Raw genomic sequence first — 15,070 nt, 5'->3', positions numbered from 1 at the left:
ACTAGCTAATGAAATCAGTGTACATGAGGAACAACACTTTCAGCCCTAGCTCAGATGTCTGATGGTGGAGTCACCTGATGGAAGGAGTCTGGTCCCCTCAGTAATCACTTGGAGGAGAGACACCGGCCAACTAGGAACACCCACTGGAGACTATTTGAGAATAAGAAATTAAATCCTATTGTATTAAGTTTCGGAGACTGGGGGTTTATCTGTTAAAAACAACTGGCTTACCCAAAGTTATACATTCCCACACTTCATATTCAAAGCAAAGACTGAAAAGATCACTTAGAAATACAAACTTATATCTCCTGTATCAAGAACTGAAAGCAGAGAAAAGAAAAAGATTATCCAGTGATTCTTTAGAGGTCTACAGTTTAAAGTTAATCTAGCATTTAAAGCCTCACTTCACTATGTATTAGATTCATAGCTTTGGGCAAGTGAGTTAATTCCTGAGACTTTTTAATACTCTATCAATAAAAATAAAGTCACCTAAATCAAGAATATTTGTGAAACTTTAAATAAAATAATTTGCTTGAAACACAAAAGTGCTCAGAAATGACACTGTGATGATAATAAAAATTATTGGAGCCAGCAGGTGGTATGGTAGTTAAGGCATTGGACTCCCACATGGTGGTTGAGTACCAGACAACCTGGTGGCTTGCATTCCCACTTTCCCTCTCTTCCTCTCTCTGTCCTTTCTGGTGGGTGCATGTGCCCTATAGCAAATTCAAAAAATAATAATAAATAAGTTAAAGAAATATATTTTTAATAATAAATATTATTAATAAATAAAAATGTATAGCTTTCCCCCAGTCCCACCTAAGTTTCTCTTCTCTTTCCCCATTTTCTAAAGAGAAAAGGACAAAAGATAAATGGGACACACAATCATAGCAAAAGAACCATCAGCAAAGGAGAGGGCAGGCACATGTGTTAAAGGTAAGCAAACTGCAGAGGGGTAAAGAGAAGAACTGGGTAAGCTAGGCGGCAGGGATAAGGTATAGTGAGTGCGTGAGAGTTCTACAGGAGCACATAGCAGATAATAGGAGACTTTAAACCCAGTATTGAGAAGGCCAAAATTCTAACCTAAGTCATACTAATTCAAATGCAACATTAACACAGGACTCAACTCTAAGGTACATGTGTGGGCTGAAATGCTTTAAAAACATTATAATGGCTTTATGCTCTTCTCATCTCTGATGAGCGAAAAAGTTAAAACATCAAAATTACACATACATTCCCTCCACAGTAGAAAGTCAAAGCCTCCACTGCCTTTAGCACAAGAACTATTTCACTAAGATTAGCAAATTTACCTTGATAATTCTTCATTATTATAGTGACTCATCTTTCAACTGTGTGACCTATAAAGATGGCTCAGAACTCCCCACCCTGTCCATTTAAAAGGTAACCTTCTCTGGGACCAGCAGTTGGCATAATGGCTATGTTGCTGGACTCCCATGTAGTCGACCGCAGTTCAAGTACCGGACCAAGTGGCTTAAACTCACGCCAGGCGCGTGTGAGTGCATGTCCAAGATCCTGAGAGGAGAAGGGATTGTAGCGTGGCCATCCTCCCCCCAGGGGCAGGAATGATTTCTCGCTTTCTCTCTCTTTCTGGTGAGCACATGTACCCTATAGCAAAAACCTCTCTATTTAAAAAAAAAAAAAAAAAAAAGGAAACTTAACCTGTGAAGGTAGAAAGGTATTGAAAAATAAGTAGTAGTGACAAGTGAAAATGTCAGTCAAGCACATCTGCATGTATCCAGGTTCCAACACTTACTATTTGTGTGACTTTGGCCTAAATATTTATCTTTACTAAATAGCAACTTTATCCTTTATAAAATGGGAAAACTTCTACTTTCTTTTGGTTTTCTGTTAGGGATAGTATATAAAAGTACCTGTATTGTACAAAGTAGTAGAGGCTAAACAGCTGATAGCTTATATTATAATGCATAAAAAGCAAATTTCCACAATCACAGAAGTTCAGAAGATAATCTTATTTCATTTTCCTCATTTGCAGATAAGGAATTTGTACATGGAAGTGAAGGTAGTTAGTGGTTTAGACAGGTCTCTTAACTCCCAGAGCAGTATTCTTTTTAATTGTACCCTATACCCATTTTTAAGGATGAAAATACTGGGAACAGAAAAGGAAAAGAATCTGGGAAACTATTTTTAATTCTCATTCCAGAGTATACCATGTTCAGTAAGGAGGCTATCATGATAAATGAAAACTGTTAATTATAATATTTTCAATTCAGTCTCTGAAATGGTTATAAAATAATTTCAAAGCATACTAGATGATTAATTTTTTCACAAAATTACTGGAGAAATCTTTTTAGAAATATAACTCCTCTCACTGGGCCTCATCAAAATAAAATATTAAATTATCTTTTTTAATGATGCTCTTTTTTTTCCAAAATATTATTTAGTTGGCTAAGACTAAAACTTTTTTAAAAGATTTATAGCTATTGAACAATTAGGAATAAAAGTATAGGATGTCTGAAAATTATTTCGGAATAACACAGAATAAAAGGAGACAGGTAGGGAACAACTCTAATGGTACAGGGGTAATGCTATTACACAATTTTGAAGCCATATGGGAAGGTCTTGGATTCTTGTCCTGAGGTCTCCCTGTATATACCAGGCATATGCATGTGCCTATGACTTGGGTGGTTGAGGCTAGGGAGCAGGGGGATCTGGATATTAGGTAAGCCACTATACACACAAAAAATGGGGCGGGGGGGAACGAAACACTAGTCACCATCCCGAATCCCTTGAGTGACTCAACTAGCTGGGGATTAGCATATTAGATAACTAATATCTAATATGGTAAGTGTTACAATAATGCTATGACAGAAAGTGCTGAGAAGAAAAAACGGGGATTAATTCATTATGCTTATGAAAGAAACTGAGTGTTAACAAAGATTTCTTAAAAAGAATGACATTAAGAAAGTAGAGTTTTCAGCCAGTGGCTGGAAAGTGGAAAATGTTCAGGCATTCAAAGCAGGAAAAAGGTACATTAAGCCAAAACAAAAAGCCAAGAGAAAACAAGGCGTGTGCTTAGAATTATAAGTAGCCTATGACAGCTCTAGTGTGCCGACGGGTAGGAGTGAGAGAAGGATAGGAATAGGGCCAGTAAACTACCCAAGATCTTATTTTGAATGGAACCAGCAGATGGCGTGGTGGTTAAGGTGCTGAACACTCCCACATGGTCGACTGTGGTTCAAGTCCTGGACCTAGAGACTTGCTTTCTCACTCGCCCCTCCCCATGTCTCTCTCTGGTCAAGTTAAAATAAATGAATGAATAAATAAAATTAAATAATTCATTTTTTAAAACAAATAAACAAAGGGTCTTAAATGAGTCTAAGCAATATGAACATAGTCAGAGGTCAATGAAAGATTTCAAGGAGAGAAAAGATGCTGTTGGTATCATCTACATTTTAGAACTATTACTGTTAGTAGTGTGTATGACAACGTGAATAATAAAAGGTGAGATACAAAGAATAGTCAGTAAGAAGATGGCACCTGGACTAATGTAGCAATAGAAACTGAAAAAGATGAGCCAAGACTTTGGACGTACAATTAACAGAATTGAGTCTGGGATGTGTACAGGGACAAATGAAGAATGGGGAGACTCAAAAGTAAGAGCAAAGTATTGAAAAATAATGCTTTTTCTCTAGAGCATGGAGTTCAGGTAAGTAGGGATGGTACAGAAATAAAAAATGAAGACAATAAATTCCATTTTGAATGTGTTGGATCTGACACTATGCGATCTGAATGTGCTACTAACACCCTACCCAATAGGTAATTTTAGAATATGAGTTTGTAAAGACCAGCAGATGGTATAATGGTTACACTGCTGAACTCCCACGTAGTCAAACATAGTTCGAATTCAAGACCCAGTGCCTTAAAGCTTACGCTGGACACGAGCACATGTGCCCAAAATCCTAAGAGGAAAATAGAAGAGGACTGGCATGGCCATGCCCCCAGGGGGTGATTTCTCACTCTCTCTCTCTCTGCCTCTCCAGTGAGCAGACATGCACTGTATCCCCAAAAAAATCTTTCTTAAAAAAAATATGAGTTTGTAGTCAGGAGAGAAGACAGGCTATAGATATGCAGGAAGCATCTGCATGTATGTGCTAAGACGTAGAAATGATTACCAACAGGGAGGTTACAGAGTAACAGGATATAGTATGCCCCAGGTTATCTCCAGTTAGGCCTTTAATGCACACACCTCCAGGCTATTTTTTCTATTGTACTTTGTATTTATTTCATGATTATTTTAAATATTCTTCATTTTTAAAACATATAATCCCCCAAACCACTTCCCATTTCCTCTTTTATTTCTTCATAAACCTAGTACATTAGGTTCAATAATGACCAAATAATAAATAAATCCAGCCTTTAGCTATAATCCAAGAAATCAAGGCAAGACTATTGAACTTAACCGAGGAGTAAAACAGAACGGGACTGATACACACACCACAGGCTACCTGACTATGAGAAGCTTTAGATAAGTCCGTATGAGATATTGAGTAAATTATATTACTTAAAGTATTTTATAAAAGTTGATAAGCATAATCCCCATTACTTACCAGGCCTTTGATCCTGTCCCCGTACACAAATTGAGCCCAGAACTCTTCTGTTTTTCCCATGGACCATCATCTACTGAAATCTCATAGTAGGAAGCCCTATGAATTAAGAACATAAAACTATGTTTGCTAAGTGAAATAAGTAAGTGTGGTTCACAGTAAAAAAGACAAATATGATGTTCTTCAGAGCTGATGAACTCTAAGTCAGCTTCAGCAAGACAATCTGACTTAGCAGGTATACACATCATGATGGTGCTAATTCCAATACTGATTATGGGAAAAAGTTAGAAAAAAATAAATTAATATACGTCTGCGTGTCTGCACGTTTTTCTGATCTGTATGCGCCTTTCTATCAACACTTTAAAATTTCAAACAAGGGCTTTTTGTAATGTTTTAACTAGTACTGTCACTACTGCTATTACAGAATCTAGCACATACGGAGTCTCACTTCAGACTTCAAAGAAGAAAATATTCTTAGGTAAATTCCATTCTTGGTAGCTAGCCTTTAATATATCTAAATCTACATCTAACTATTTGAGTTACCAATAGTTTTTGCTGAACTCTTGTTTTTTAAAGTTATATGCCAATATAGCTTTTGAAATGGTAGTAAGTTATCAGAGATAAAATAATAAAGCCTTAAGGAAAATTCTCAACCAGTACTGAATTAGCGAACAAACTAGGAATAAAACTAGAACTGTGACTTAATAAGAGATTTACATTTCTTAGGATACTCATAAATATAAAATCAAATTAATTTTCTGACACCAGAAAAAAATGGCTTTTTTTAAACCTCCATTAATGTATAAATGATTTACAACTATTCAAAGATCTTTTGAAATGTGTAAAAGCCTATTCTGTAAACTTTATCTCAAAACATTGGTGTCACTGATGGACTATTTTTTTCATCCAAACGAAGTGGTTAAAATATACCCTTAGTGAAATAAAATACAGCTTTTCAAATAATAACAATTATTAGATATGCTTGCAAACACTAACACTATGGAAATGTATCCCTTATTCTAACCCTTGCAATTTCTCATGCAAGCTCTTAATTTTTTTTCATTTTTTTCTCTGAAGTCAACATTCCTTGTAAAAAATAGCAGGCCTACCATCCACATTAAATCTATTTTATAGCTCTGTTATACCTTCTAGAAAATGTACATTAGGAGCCTACTATGTACACAAGCCAGCCAAATACATAGAAGTGGCTGCTAATCTATGCCAGAATCAAGTGGAAACAAGATTAGAGGTAAGTGGGAATGGGTAAAAGAGAAGCAGAGTTAGAGAAGAAAAGTAGAGTCAGGTGAGAGATACTGAGCCCAAAATAATAAGCAAATTTAGTGTCATTCTCACATGCAGGTTTATCAAGATTAGTCAATTCACAGAATTTTGTTTCAGGGGAAATTATTTTTTTAAAGGCAGCAATAAAACTCACAGTCCCTTTAGAGTGGGTATACTTCTTCTTAAACTGTCCACTGCTACAGCCCAACAATAAGACATTCTAGGTTAGAACAAATAGAAAAAAAGAAAAAAATTGGGCTTTTAAAATGTTCTTAAATCTAAGAACATTATGAGGCAGGAATAATATTGCTGCACTTCATATTTTCCAAGCAAAGCACTTAAATTTTCAGAGCACAGTGGAGCCTCAATACAGGATCTGGAATCAGAAATACTGCTATTATATAACAGTTCTGATGCTAACTAATTACATGACATTGGGCAAGTTATTTGAACTCAACAAATCTCAATTTTTTCATGGATAAATACAACTGCCTTTCTCATAGTGTTGCTATGAGCATTAAATAGCATACACAATATACACAGTGCCTGACATATACCAGGCATCCAAAAATGTTTATTTCATTTCTGCCTAAGTGTCAATATCATAAACTCTTTATGTTTTGAGACCAGCAGGTGGTGTAATGGTTATGTTGCTGGACTCTCATGTAGCAGACTGTGGTTCAAGTTCCGGACCTGGCAGCTTCAAACACACTGGGCGCATGTGGTACATGCCCAAAATATCAAGAGGAGAATGGAGAAGGGATTGCAGAGTGGTCATCCCTCCTGTGGGAGGTGATTTCTTGCTTTCTCTCTGGCAAGCGCACACACCCTATAGCAAAAATCTCTCTTAAAAAACAAAAACAAAAACAAAAAAACACAATGTTCTAACAACTCCAGTAGTTAAACTGTTTTCAATAGCATCAGCGCTAACCCACAGCTGTCCTTATCTTAGTAAATACATAAGGTGAAGCATCAAAAAACACAAAAAGCAGCAGCAGCACCTATTATTTAGAAGATGGACCAACCAGATCACTACTGTCAGAAGAAATAAAAGCATTCAATCTAAAATCTCCTCAAGGACCCTCACTGACTCCCTAAAAGTCAATCCACTCATCCTAGACCTCCTTCATAAGTCACTTAATTTTTTTTAATAAGTACAAATTTTAAAGCAACACTAGTAGCAACTCTCAGTAGTTAACCATACAACTTTTAAGATAAACAATAAAATAAGTCATTAAGTGGCCTGCCTAAAGTAAATATAAACTCACAAAATGTGTTTATCCTTTTCTTCTAATATAGACTTTCTCAAATCTCATGTAATGTTGTTGCTCTCTTCTTTGTCTTATGTCTTTAGCAATAAGGACTAGATTATATCAACTAATTAGAGCTGCACGTTCTTCCTTCCCTCTCCTATCATATAACAGTTATCTAGTATTCATCTCCATATTGCTTCCAACTTGATATGGAGCAAAAGAAAAGGCTCTCGATATAGCATAGTCTTATGTTGGAATACATTTTTGCACTTTCCCTTTTGGGTTTCCTTTAAATATTTCCTTTGAAGAATAAGTTAATTTTAATGTTTTTTAATTATGCATTTATTACCCTTCAAAAAATAAACCAGCTTTATCTTATATACCTTTATATCCAAAGTGATTCACACATTTACATAGAAGGCATACAATGCATTTTTATTGACTAATTGTAATAATACAACAAAATAGATATATTAAACTAAAGAGATTTTTCAAATCATCCTGTTGAATCAGGCTTTACTCTTTTCAATATTACCTAAGCTACATCATTGGCTAGACTATGGATTTCTTTAAGTAAGACAAATTTTTCTTGCCATAATTAAACTTCTTATGAAAGGATGTAAATTTCAACAGACAGATATTCAGAATTTGTGGAACTCTCAGTAAACTAGGAATTAAATACATGGTCTTCAAATGTTTCCATGATTCAGCAGCAGGAAAGTGGGACATGAAAATCAACCTAATTCTTCTACCCTAATTTACTTACATCTGCAAAACATGAGAAGTCAGTCAAGTCCTAAAGTTAAACTAATTTTACATTATGGAATTCATTTATAGCTGATAACTAAGTCAAACCCACACAGTAAGTTTTGTAAAAACATTCTCTTGACAATTTAAGCCTAAACTATATTCAGTCCCATAAAACAGGCTGTATCAGTAATAAAACACACACTACATGTTTATGCTTCTAATGAAGAACTATATTAGTTTAATTTCTGCTAATAATAAGTTTAAACTGTCAGTACACTTGCTTTATGATGTGTTACACTAAAAAGGGTATAACTTCATCTATGTAGCATCCCTGTGAAAACTGCCTAAACTGAATCTTAGCATAGAAGGAAAAATCAATTATACAAATATTGGGGCCAACAGGTGGTGTGGTATTTAAGGCGCTGGACTCTCACATGGCTTAACGTGATTCGAGTCCTGGACCTGGCAGCTTGCTTCTTACTCTCTTTCTCTCTGCCTCTCACTGGTGCATATACGTGTCCTACAGCAAATGTAAAAATAATAATAACAATAAAGAAAATTTTTAAAAATTATACGAATATAATATAAGAAATATTCCCCAAGCCAATTAACTTAGACCATTCTAAAATATTAATATAAAATAAGACAGCAGTGGGGCTAAGAGTCTATTATTAAGTAATTTTAAAGGACCAAAATGGCCAAATGCAATGTGTGATCTTTAACTTGATCCTGGATAAACACAAACACACAAACAAGTCAGCTTTAAAGAACACTAAGACAATTAGTGGAAATTTTGTTATGTACTACTTATAAAATGCTTAACATCAATTGTAAATACATGCCTAGTATTCCTGTCTTAAACCTTTATAAAGCACCCATGTATTAAGACTCAAGAAAGTGGTACAGTCAAGAAACTTAAAATAACTTTGTTTAACCTAGGGTTTCACAAACATTTTTAGTCAGGGAATGTTCTTCCTCCTTAATAAGTATTAACATGTATAAAGTTTTTGGAAATATTTCATTAAATGATTAACCTGAATGACTTATACAGTACTAATTATTCACACATCTTAGCCAGGCTGTAGCAACTGAATACTCAGGAAAGTACTAAAACATTAAATCCAAACTTGAGATTACAGGTTCTGAAGTACCTGGATGACAGACTCTCCCCAATGAAGACTTCATTTAGTGCTCTCACAGGCAAAAGCTGAGGTCCTGAAGCCTGAGACCCTAAAGATAGTGGGGGGGGGGGGGGAGGGGGAAATGATAGCTCCTTGAATTTTAGAAATGTTATGACAAAAACTTTATAAAATACTAAAACATACATTTTGTTTTCATAGAATCATATACTTTAGTTAACATATAAACTGAGTATTTCTTAAAGTATCCATAATATAAACCTTAAAGTTACCTAACTTTATACCTGCAAAGAAGCCCTTAATGCTCCAAAATAAACCTTAATTTTTCTTAAAACAATTTTTCAAGAATGATGAAACATATTTATCCATCTCTTAATATTCTTACTGTTATACTTAATTTTACCGCTAAAGCTTCAAAAATTAAACTGATCATGTACTTCCAAAGGAGAGCCATTTAAATTTAAGCTGCAAATTACATATATAGCTCATGTCAGAAACCAAACTCAATAAGTTAATGGATCAGGATTTTTTTTTCCCACACAGAGAATTTTTTTTTCTTTAGAGCATTTTCATCAACAGTTGCACTGAAGAAACACCACCACATCTCCTTTCATAACTTCTAAAAAATGTCACCTTTCTATTTTTATAATTCTTTTATTTTTTTTGAGAGGTTTTTGCTATAGGGCACATGTGCTTATCAGACAGACAGAAAGAGACAGAGAGACAGAAAGTGAGAAATCAACCCGGGGGGATGACCACGCCGCAATCCCTTCTCCTCCATTCTCCTCTTAGATCTTGGGCATGCACGCACACGCACCCAGCCTGAGTTTAAGCCACCAGGTCCAGGACTAGAACCGCGGTCGACTACATGAGAGTCCAGCAACATAGCCATTATGCCAACTGTTGGTCCTGCATCTTCCCATTTATTAATCTGTAAGGTTGTGGGCACATTTTAAGTAAACTTCCTTGATGATTATTTAAACATCATTTTATCACATAAAATGTTCCAAAAGTGTCCCAGGGCTCTCTGAATCAAACTTGTAATGTTACCTTTAAACAGCTCCCCTTACATCCTTTATCAATTTCCAACTGGAAGTCCCAACCCTCTTTTCTCAGTATCTCCAATAGATTTATTGCACTTAAGTATCTCACAAGGCAATCATGGGACAAGTTCATTTTCTCTCCCCTAAACAATTTCTCTCAAGTCAATGTTTAAATGTCTATCCCAGTTGGGGACTAGCAGATGTGTAATAGCTACACTGCTGGACTCCCATGTGGTCAACCACAGTTCAAGGTCTGGACCTGGCAGCTTAAAACTCATGCTGGACAAATGTGTGTGCATGCCCAAAATCCAAAGAGAGGAAGAGACTGCAGCATTGGCCACACACACACACACACACGGGGGGAGTGATTTCTCACTTTCTGTCTCTCTGGGAAGTGCACATGGCCTATAGCAAAAATCTCTCTCTAAAAACAAAGTCCATCCCAGTTGTGGTAGGCAACCTCCAATATGATCTCCAGTGATTTCTGCCTCCTGGCATTCACTTCCTTGTGAATACACATCCTTATCCCCACATTGTACCAGGGTTGCCTTAGGTGACCAATAGAATAAGACTGAAGTGATAATATGTCACTTCAGATCAGAAGTTAGAAAAGACACTGTGGATTCAGCCTTGACCACCTTCTTTCTCTCAGATCTCTTGTTCTGGGAGATGACAATCATGAGCAGCCTCTCAAGGGCAAACATGGTAAGAAAATGAAGCCTCTTAATAACAGCCATGTGATGAGCTGGGAAGTGAACTGTCTAGTCCCAGACATGTCTGCAGATACTGCTGTCCTGGCTGACAGCTTGACTATTACCTTCTGAGAGATCCTACAACAGAGCTAACCAGCTAAATTGCCCTTGGATTATTAACCTTCACAATCTATGTAAGATCATAAATATTTATGTTTAAGATGCTAAAATGAAGGTTCAATTTATTACACAGCAATAGATACTTAATACACATTAGATAACAAATACACTCATTAAATCACCACTGTCACTAGCATTACCACTCATTTATTCTTCTCCTGTGACTTTCTAGTCTGATTACATCTTCTCATTTATATGTTTATTAAATTAAACATTAATTACTTTTTAAATTCTTTTGGTTTATAACTGCCTAGGGAAAACTATTGTTTCAAATACTATGTTATTATTATAGCACTGAGGATTCTTTGAGCATTTACTTGCCGAAATTATCAGTCTGACCTCATTATACAATAAAGAACTTGACGTAGGGGCCAGCATGTGGCATGATAGTTAAGGCACTGAATCACACATGGCTAACTGCAGTTGGAGCCCCAGACTTGGTGGCTTGAAAATCATAACCAGGCGCATGTGCATGCATGTCCAAAATCCTGGGGAATGGAGGAGAAGGGATTGCAGGATTGCAGCATGGCCATCCCATCGAGGAATGATTTCTCATTTTCCCTCTTTCTGTTTCTCTCCGGTGAGCACATGCACACTATGGCAAAAACTTAAAAAGAACCTGACATACAAAGCTATATAAAAATATTTGGAGCCAGACAGTAGTACATTGGTAGAAAGCAATTCTCTGCAAAGCAATGCCATATGGGAGGCTTCCCAGTTCAAGTCTAAAGACCTCCCAAAGTATGCTAAGTACATGTTTGCTCACTGCCTGGTGCTGACTGAGGGATATATGACAGCATCAGGACCTTGTTGGGGTTCTGCGCTCTCTCTCTCTCTCTCTCACACATACACACACACACACACTCATGAAGAAAAGGTTTATTAAAAAGCTATAAAATGATTTAATGTGTTTAATTAAATTTGACTGCACTGAAGACTGTTAAAGTAACTTGGGAAACTCTTAATTTGATATTAGGGTATATTCAGAATCTTCTAGCTGACAAATGTCCAACACTACAATTTATTGTTTATTTTTCTTTAAGTAAGGTAATTACTCATGGAATTTGTTTTATATTTCTATCCCTACAAACTTTGTAGCAAGGAGGAGAAAAGACTGCAGCCTGGCCACCCACGGGAGTGATTTCTTATTTTCCCTCTCCGTCTCTCTCTGGTGGATGCACACACCTTATGGCAAGAAAAAAAAAAAAAAAAAAATAAAAAAATAAATAACAGGACTGTTGCTCAGCATTACTACTGGGCAATCTGCAACTACTCTGATTCCAGATTCCTTTTATATAAGAGAGTCCAATGAACACCACTATCACCATCACCACCTCTTCTCTGAAAGCTTTCAGTAGCTGTTTCATCCCTACTATTCTAAAACCTTGGTATAGGACCGTTCATCACTAATCATGCTAAAAACTCTGAGCCGTTTCAATTCAAAAGCTATTGTCTATGTTTTGAGAAATTTTCGTGCATTTTTAAATTATGAACATTTTTTTAATGTTCTTTTTTGGAACTACCATCAATCAAATGTAAACATCCTGGATACTGAGCTATAATGTACCAAGTTAATATGTAATTTTGTTTCTGTATAAGAGGGCACTTCAAAAACTGCTGAAAAATGGACAAATTTGTTTTGTTGCAAAAAAATTTTTGAAATCCATGCATAGTTTTTTCACAAGTACATTCCATGAACTTTTTGAAAATTCCTCAAATGAAGTATTAAACACTGTATTTGTAAACTAAACACAGTGAATCTGACAGTTATCTAAGCAGTGAATTCCAATTTACACCTTCTTATATGAAGGTTGGTGCAAAAAACACAAATCTGGTAGCAGTTAACTTCTTTCAGTTAGAGAGAAAGTAAAATTTCTAGCTACAAATTAAAAATATTACTTAATACTTAAGGCAGATTTCCCAAAGCAATAATAGAAAGTTATATCCATAATTTCTTAAAAGATTCCTTAAATTAATCACTTTTCTTAGAAAAGAATACTTAAAACAAGACAGAAACAAGCACTTTAAGAACATGTTAACTTACAAAGCTATAAATCACCCTGAAAAATTCTGGAAAAATGGACATGAACATAAAGTATTATGAGACAGCAGAGAAGAAAGCAAATAGCTTTTCCTGATGAGTTTATCCAAAAATGAAATACAGAAGAAAGAACATCTCTTTATACAGTCCCCAAAGGCTTTATCTTGGGATTTCTGCATGAGAATCTTACAGTTACTGGGAAAAGTGGGAAATATGGCTACATAACAATCCACAAATTTAGCTTAAAACTCAGAATTCACCTTAACACTCATAGCAAAAAGCTGCGTATCACCCTATGCTGGCATTTCATAGCAACTTACACAAATACATCAAACACAAATCTTAAGGCACAAATGCAAAATTTTCCAACAAAAAGATTTTAATCAAGAACTATGACAAGATATATAACTATACAAAAAAGTATAATTATGGGACCAGCAGATGGTGTAAAGGTTCTATCACTGGACTCTCACTGTGATGAGAGTGGCTGAGCTCAGTTAGAGTCCCAGGACCAGAGGTTTGAAACTTGCACAAGGCACGTGTGCCCAAGATCTCAAGAGGAGAATGGAGAAGGGACTGTGGCATGTCATCCTCCCTGGAGGGTGATTTCTCGCTTTCTGTCTCTCTGTCTCTCTTTCTCTGGCAAGCACGCCCTATAACAACAACAACAAAAAAAACTCTCAAAAAAGCATAATTATTATAAATTCACCCACAGACTAGCTTATTTTACCTTTACTCTTTTTTTCTTTTTTGACATTTCAAAGACTAAGGCTAAGAATCTTTTCTTAAACATCAATCATCCAATCAGATATTTTATACTTCTTTCCTAAACAACTGGTTTTCTAACCTGCCCTAAAATACATTTCTTCTCAAAGTATGCTATATTTCATAATTCATATTCTAATTATATAATAAATCCTACAATTGAAATAGTTCATACTACTTTAAGTGTTGGTAGTACTATGAATAAATTCTATATAAATGACTACCTCAAAATATAAAGCCAAACTAACTATAACTTAAATATTGTTCCAAACACTTCTAATTCCCAATGCACCTACTTTCATCTTGAACTCTTTCAATGTTAAATGCTCTACTATGTTGATTCAAACTGAGCTGCTGTTCATGAAGGTCCACAGGAACAGGATTTATGCCAGTCCCTTCAAGGTATAACCTGATTCGTTGCCTCCATAACCACCTTAGAAAAGTGAATGAAATGCAAGTTATATTAAAATAGAATAAATGAAACTAAGGATTAGACATTATAATAAGTTAACCAAATTAAAAATCCATATTAAAAACTATTCCATGAATAAATTAATCAGAAATTATAATATCTTATAAAACTCACAGATTCCTACCCAAAGACAAATTTAAATGTTTATTTATCCTCTCAATTATAATGGAAATAGCTAACATGTTTGTACAAATCTCCCAAGTGACTTGAGTTATTTTAAGTCAAATTATCAAGATACTGAGAAGAACACAGTTCGTGTTTTACTCAGAAAAAAATCATTATTAAAATCCAAAATTAATATATTATATTAAGATAACTGAACTGCATAACATCCCAAGAAATTTCATGATTTTTTTAAAACAAAAGAAAAAAGACATTAAGAAATAACAAATATCACTATTTTTGATTATACCTAAAAACTTAAATGACATTTCTGGTAAAAGAAAAATAAGAATCAAGTTTAATTGATTTCAAAACAAAAATCAATGTACCGGGACCAGCAATTGGCATAAGAGCTATGTCACTGTACTCCCATGTAGTTGACCATGGTTCAAGTCCCAGACACGGTGGCTTAAACTCATGCCAGGCACGTTTGCATGCATGCCCAAGTTCCCCAGAGGAGAATGGATTACGGTATGGCCATCCCCCCTGAGGGGGGGTGTGATTTCTCGCTTTCTGTCTCTCTCTCTCTCTGTCTTTCTGGCAAGCGCATGCGCCCTACAGCAAAAACCTCTTCAAAAAAGAAAAAGAAAAAGAAAAAAAAATAAGTGTACCAAAAGCCAGTGGGACAGATTCTACTACATAGGTGTATAAAAATATACTTACACTTAGTGATTTTAAATTAGTAATTTCTAGCGATGCCAAATTT

General features: G+C 35.4%; 1 protein-coding gene across 2 annotated transcripts in view; it reads right to left on the bottom strand.

Annotated features, from left to right (window-relative positions):
* Positions 1 to 15,070, bottom strand: part of NADK2 (NAD kinase 2, mitochondrial) — a gene marked incomplete at its 5' end in the record, with an annotated part of 63,463 nt that overhangs the window by 17,037 nt on the left and 31,356 nt on the right. Inside the window, 4 exon segments of one of the 2 annotated variants that reach the window (XM_006156357.3) lie at positions 4,590 to 4,685; positions 6,022 to 6,087; positions 9,022 to 9,100; positions 14,027 to 14,163. In XM_006156357.3, coding sequence (XP_006156419.2) covers positions 4,590 to 4,685; positions 6,022 to 6,087; positions 9,022 to 9,100; positions 14,027 to 14,163 — 378 coding nt within the window. 2 annotated transcript variants of the gene reach the window in all.

This window comes from Tupaia chinensis, unplaced genomic scaffold (genome assembly GCF_000334495.1).
Source record: "Tupaia chinensis unplaced genomic scaffold, TupChi_1.0 Scaffold000489_1, whole genome shotgun sequence".
Lineage (NCBI taxonomy): Eukaryota > Metazoa > Chordata > Mammalia > Scandentia > Tupaiidae > Tupaia > Tupaia belangeri.
Note: the sequence above shows the minus strand (reverse complement) of the source record. Positions and strands in the feature narration are given on the sequence as shown.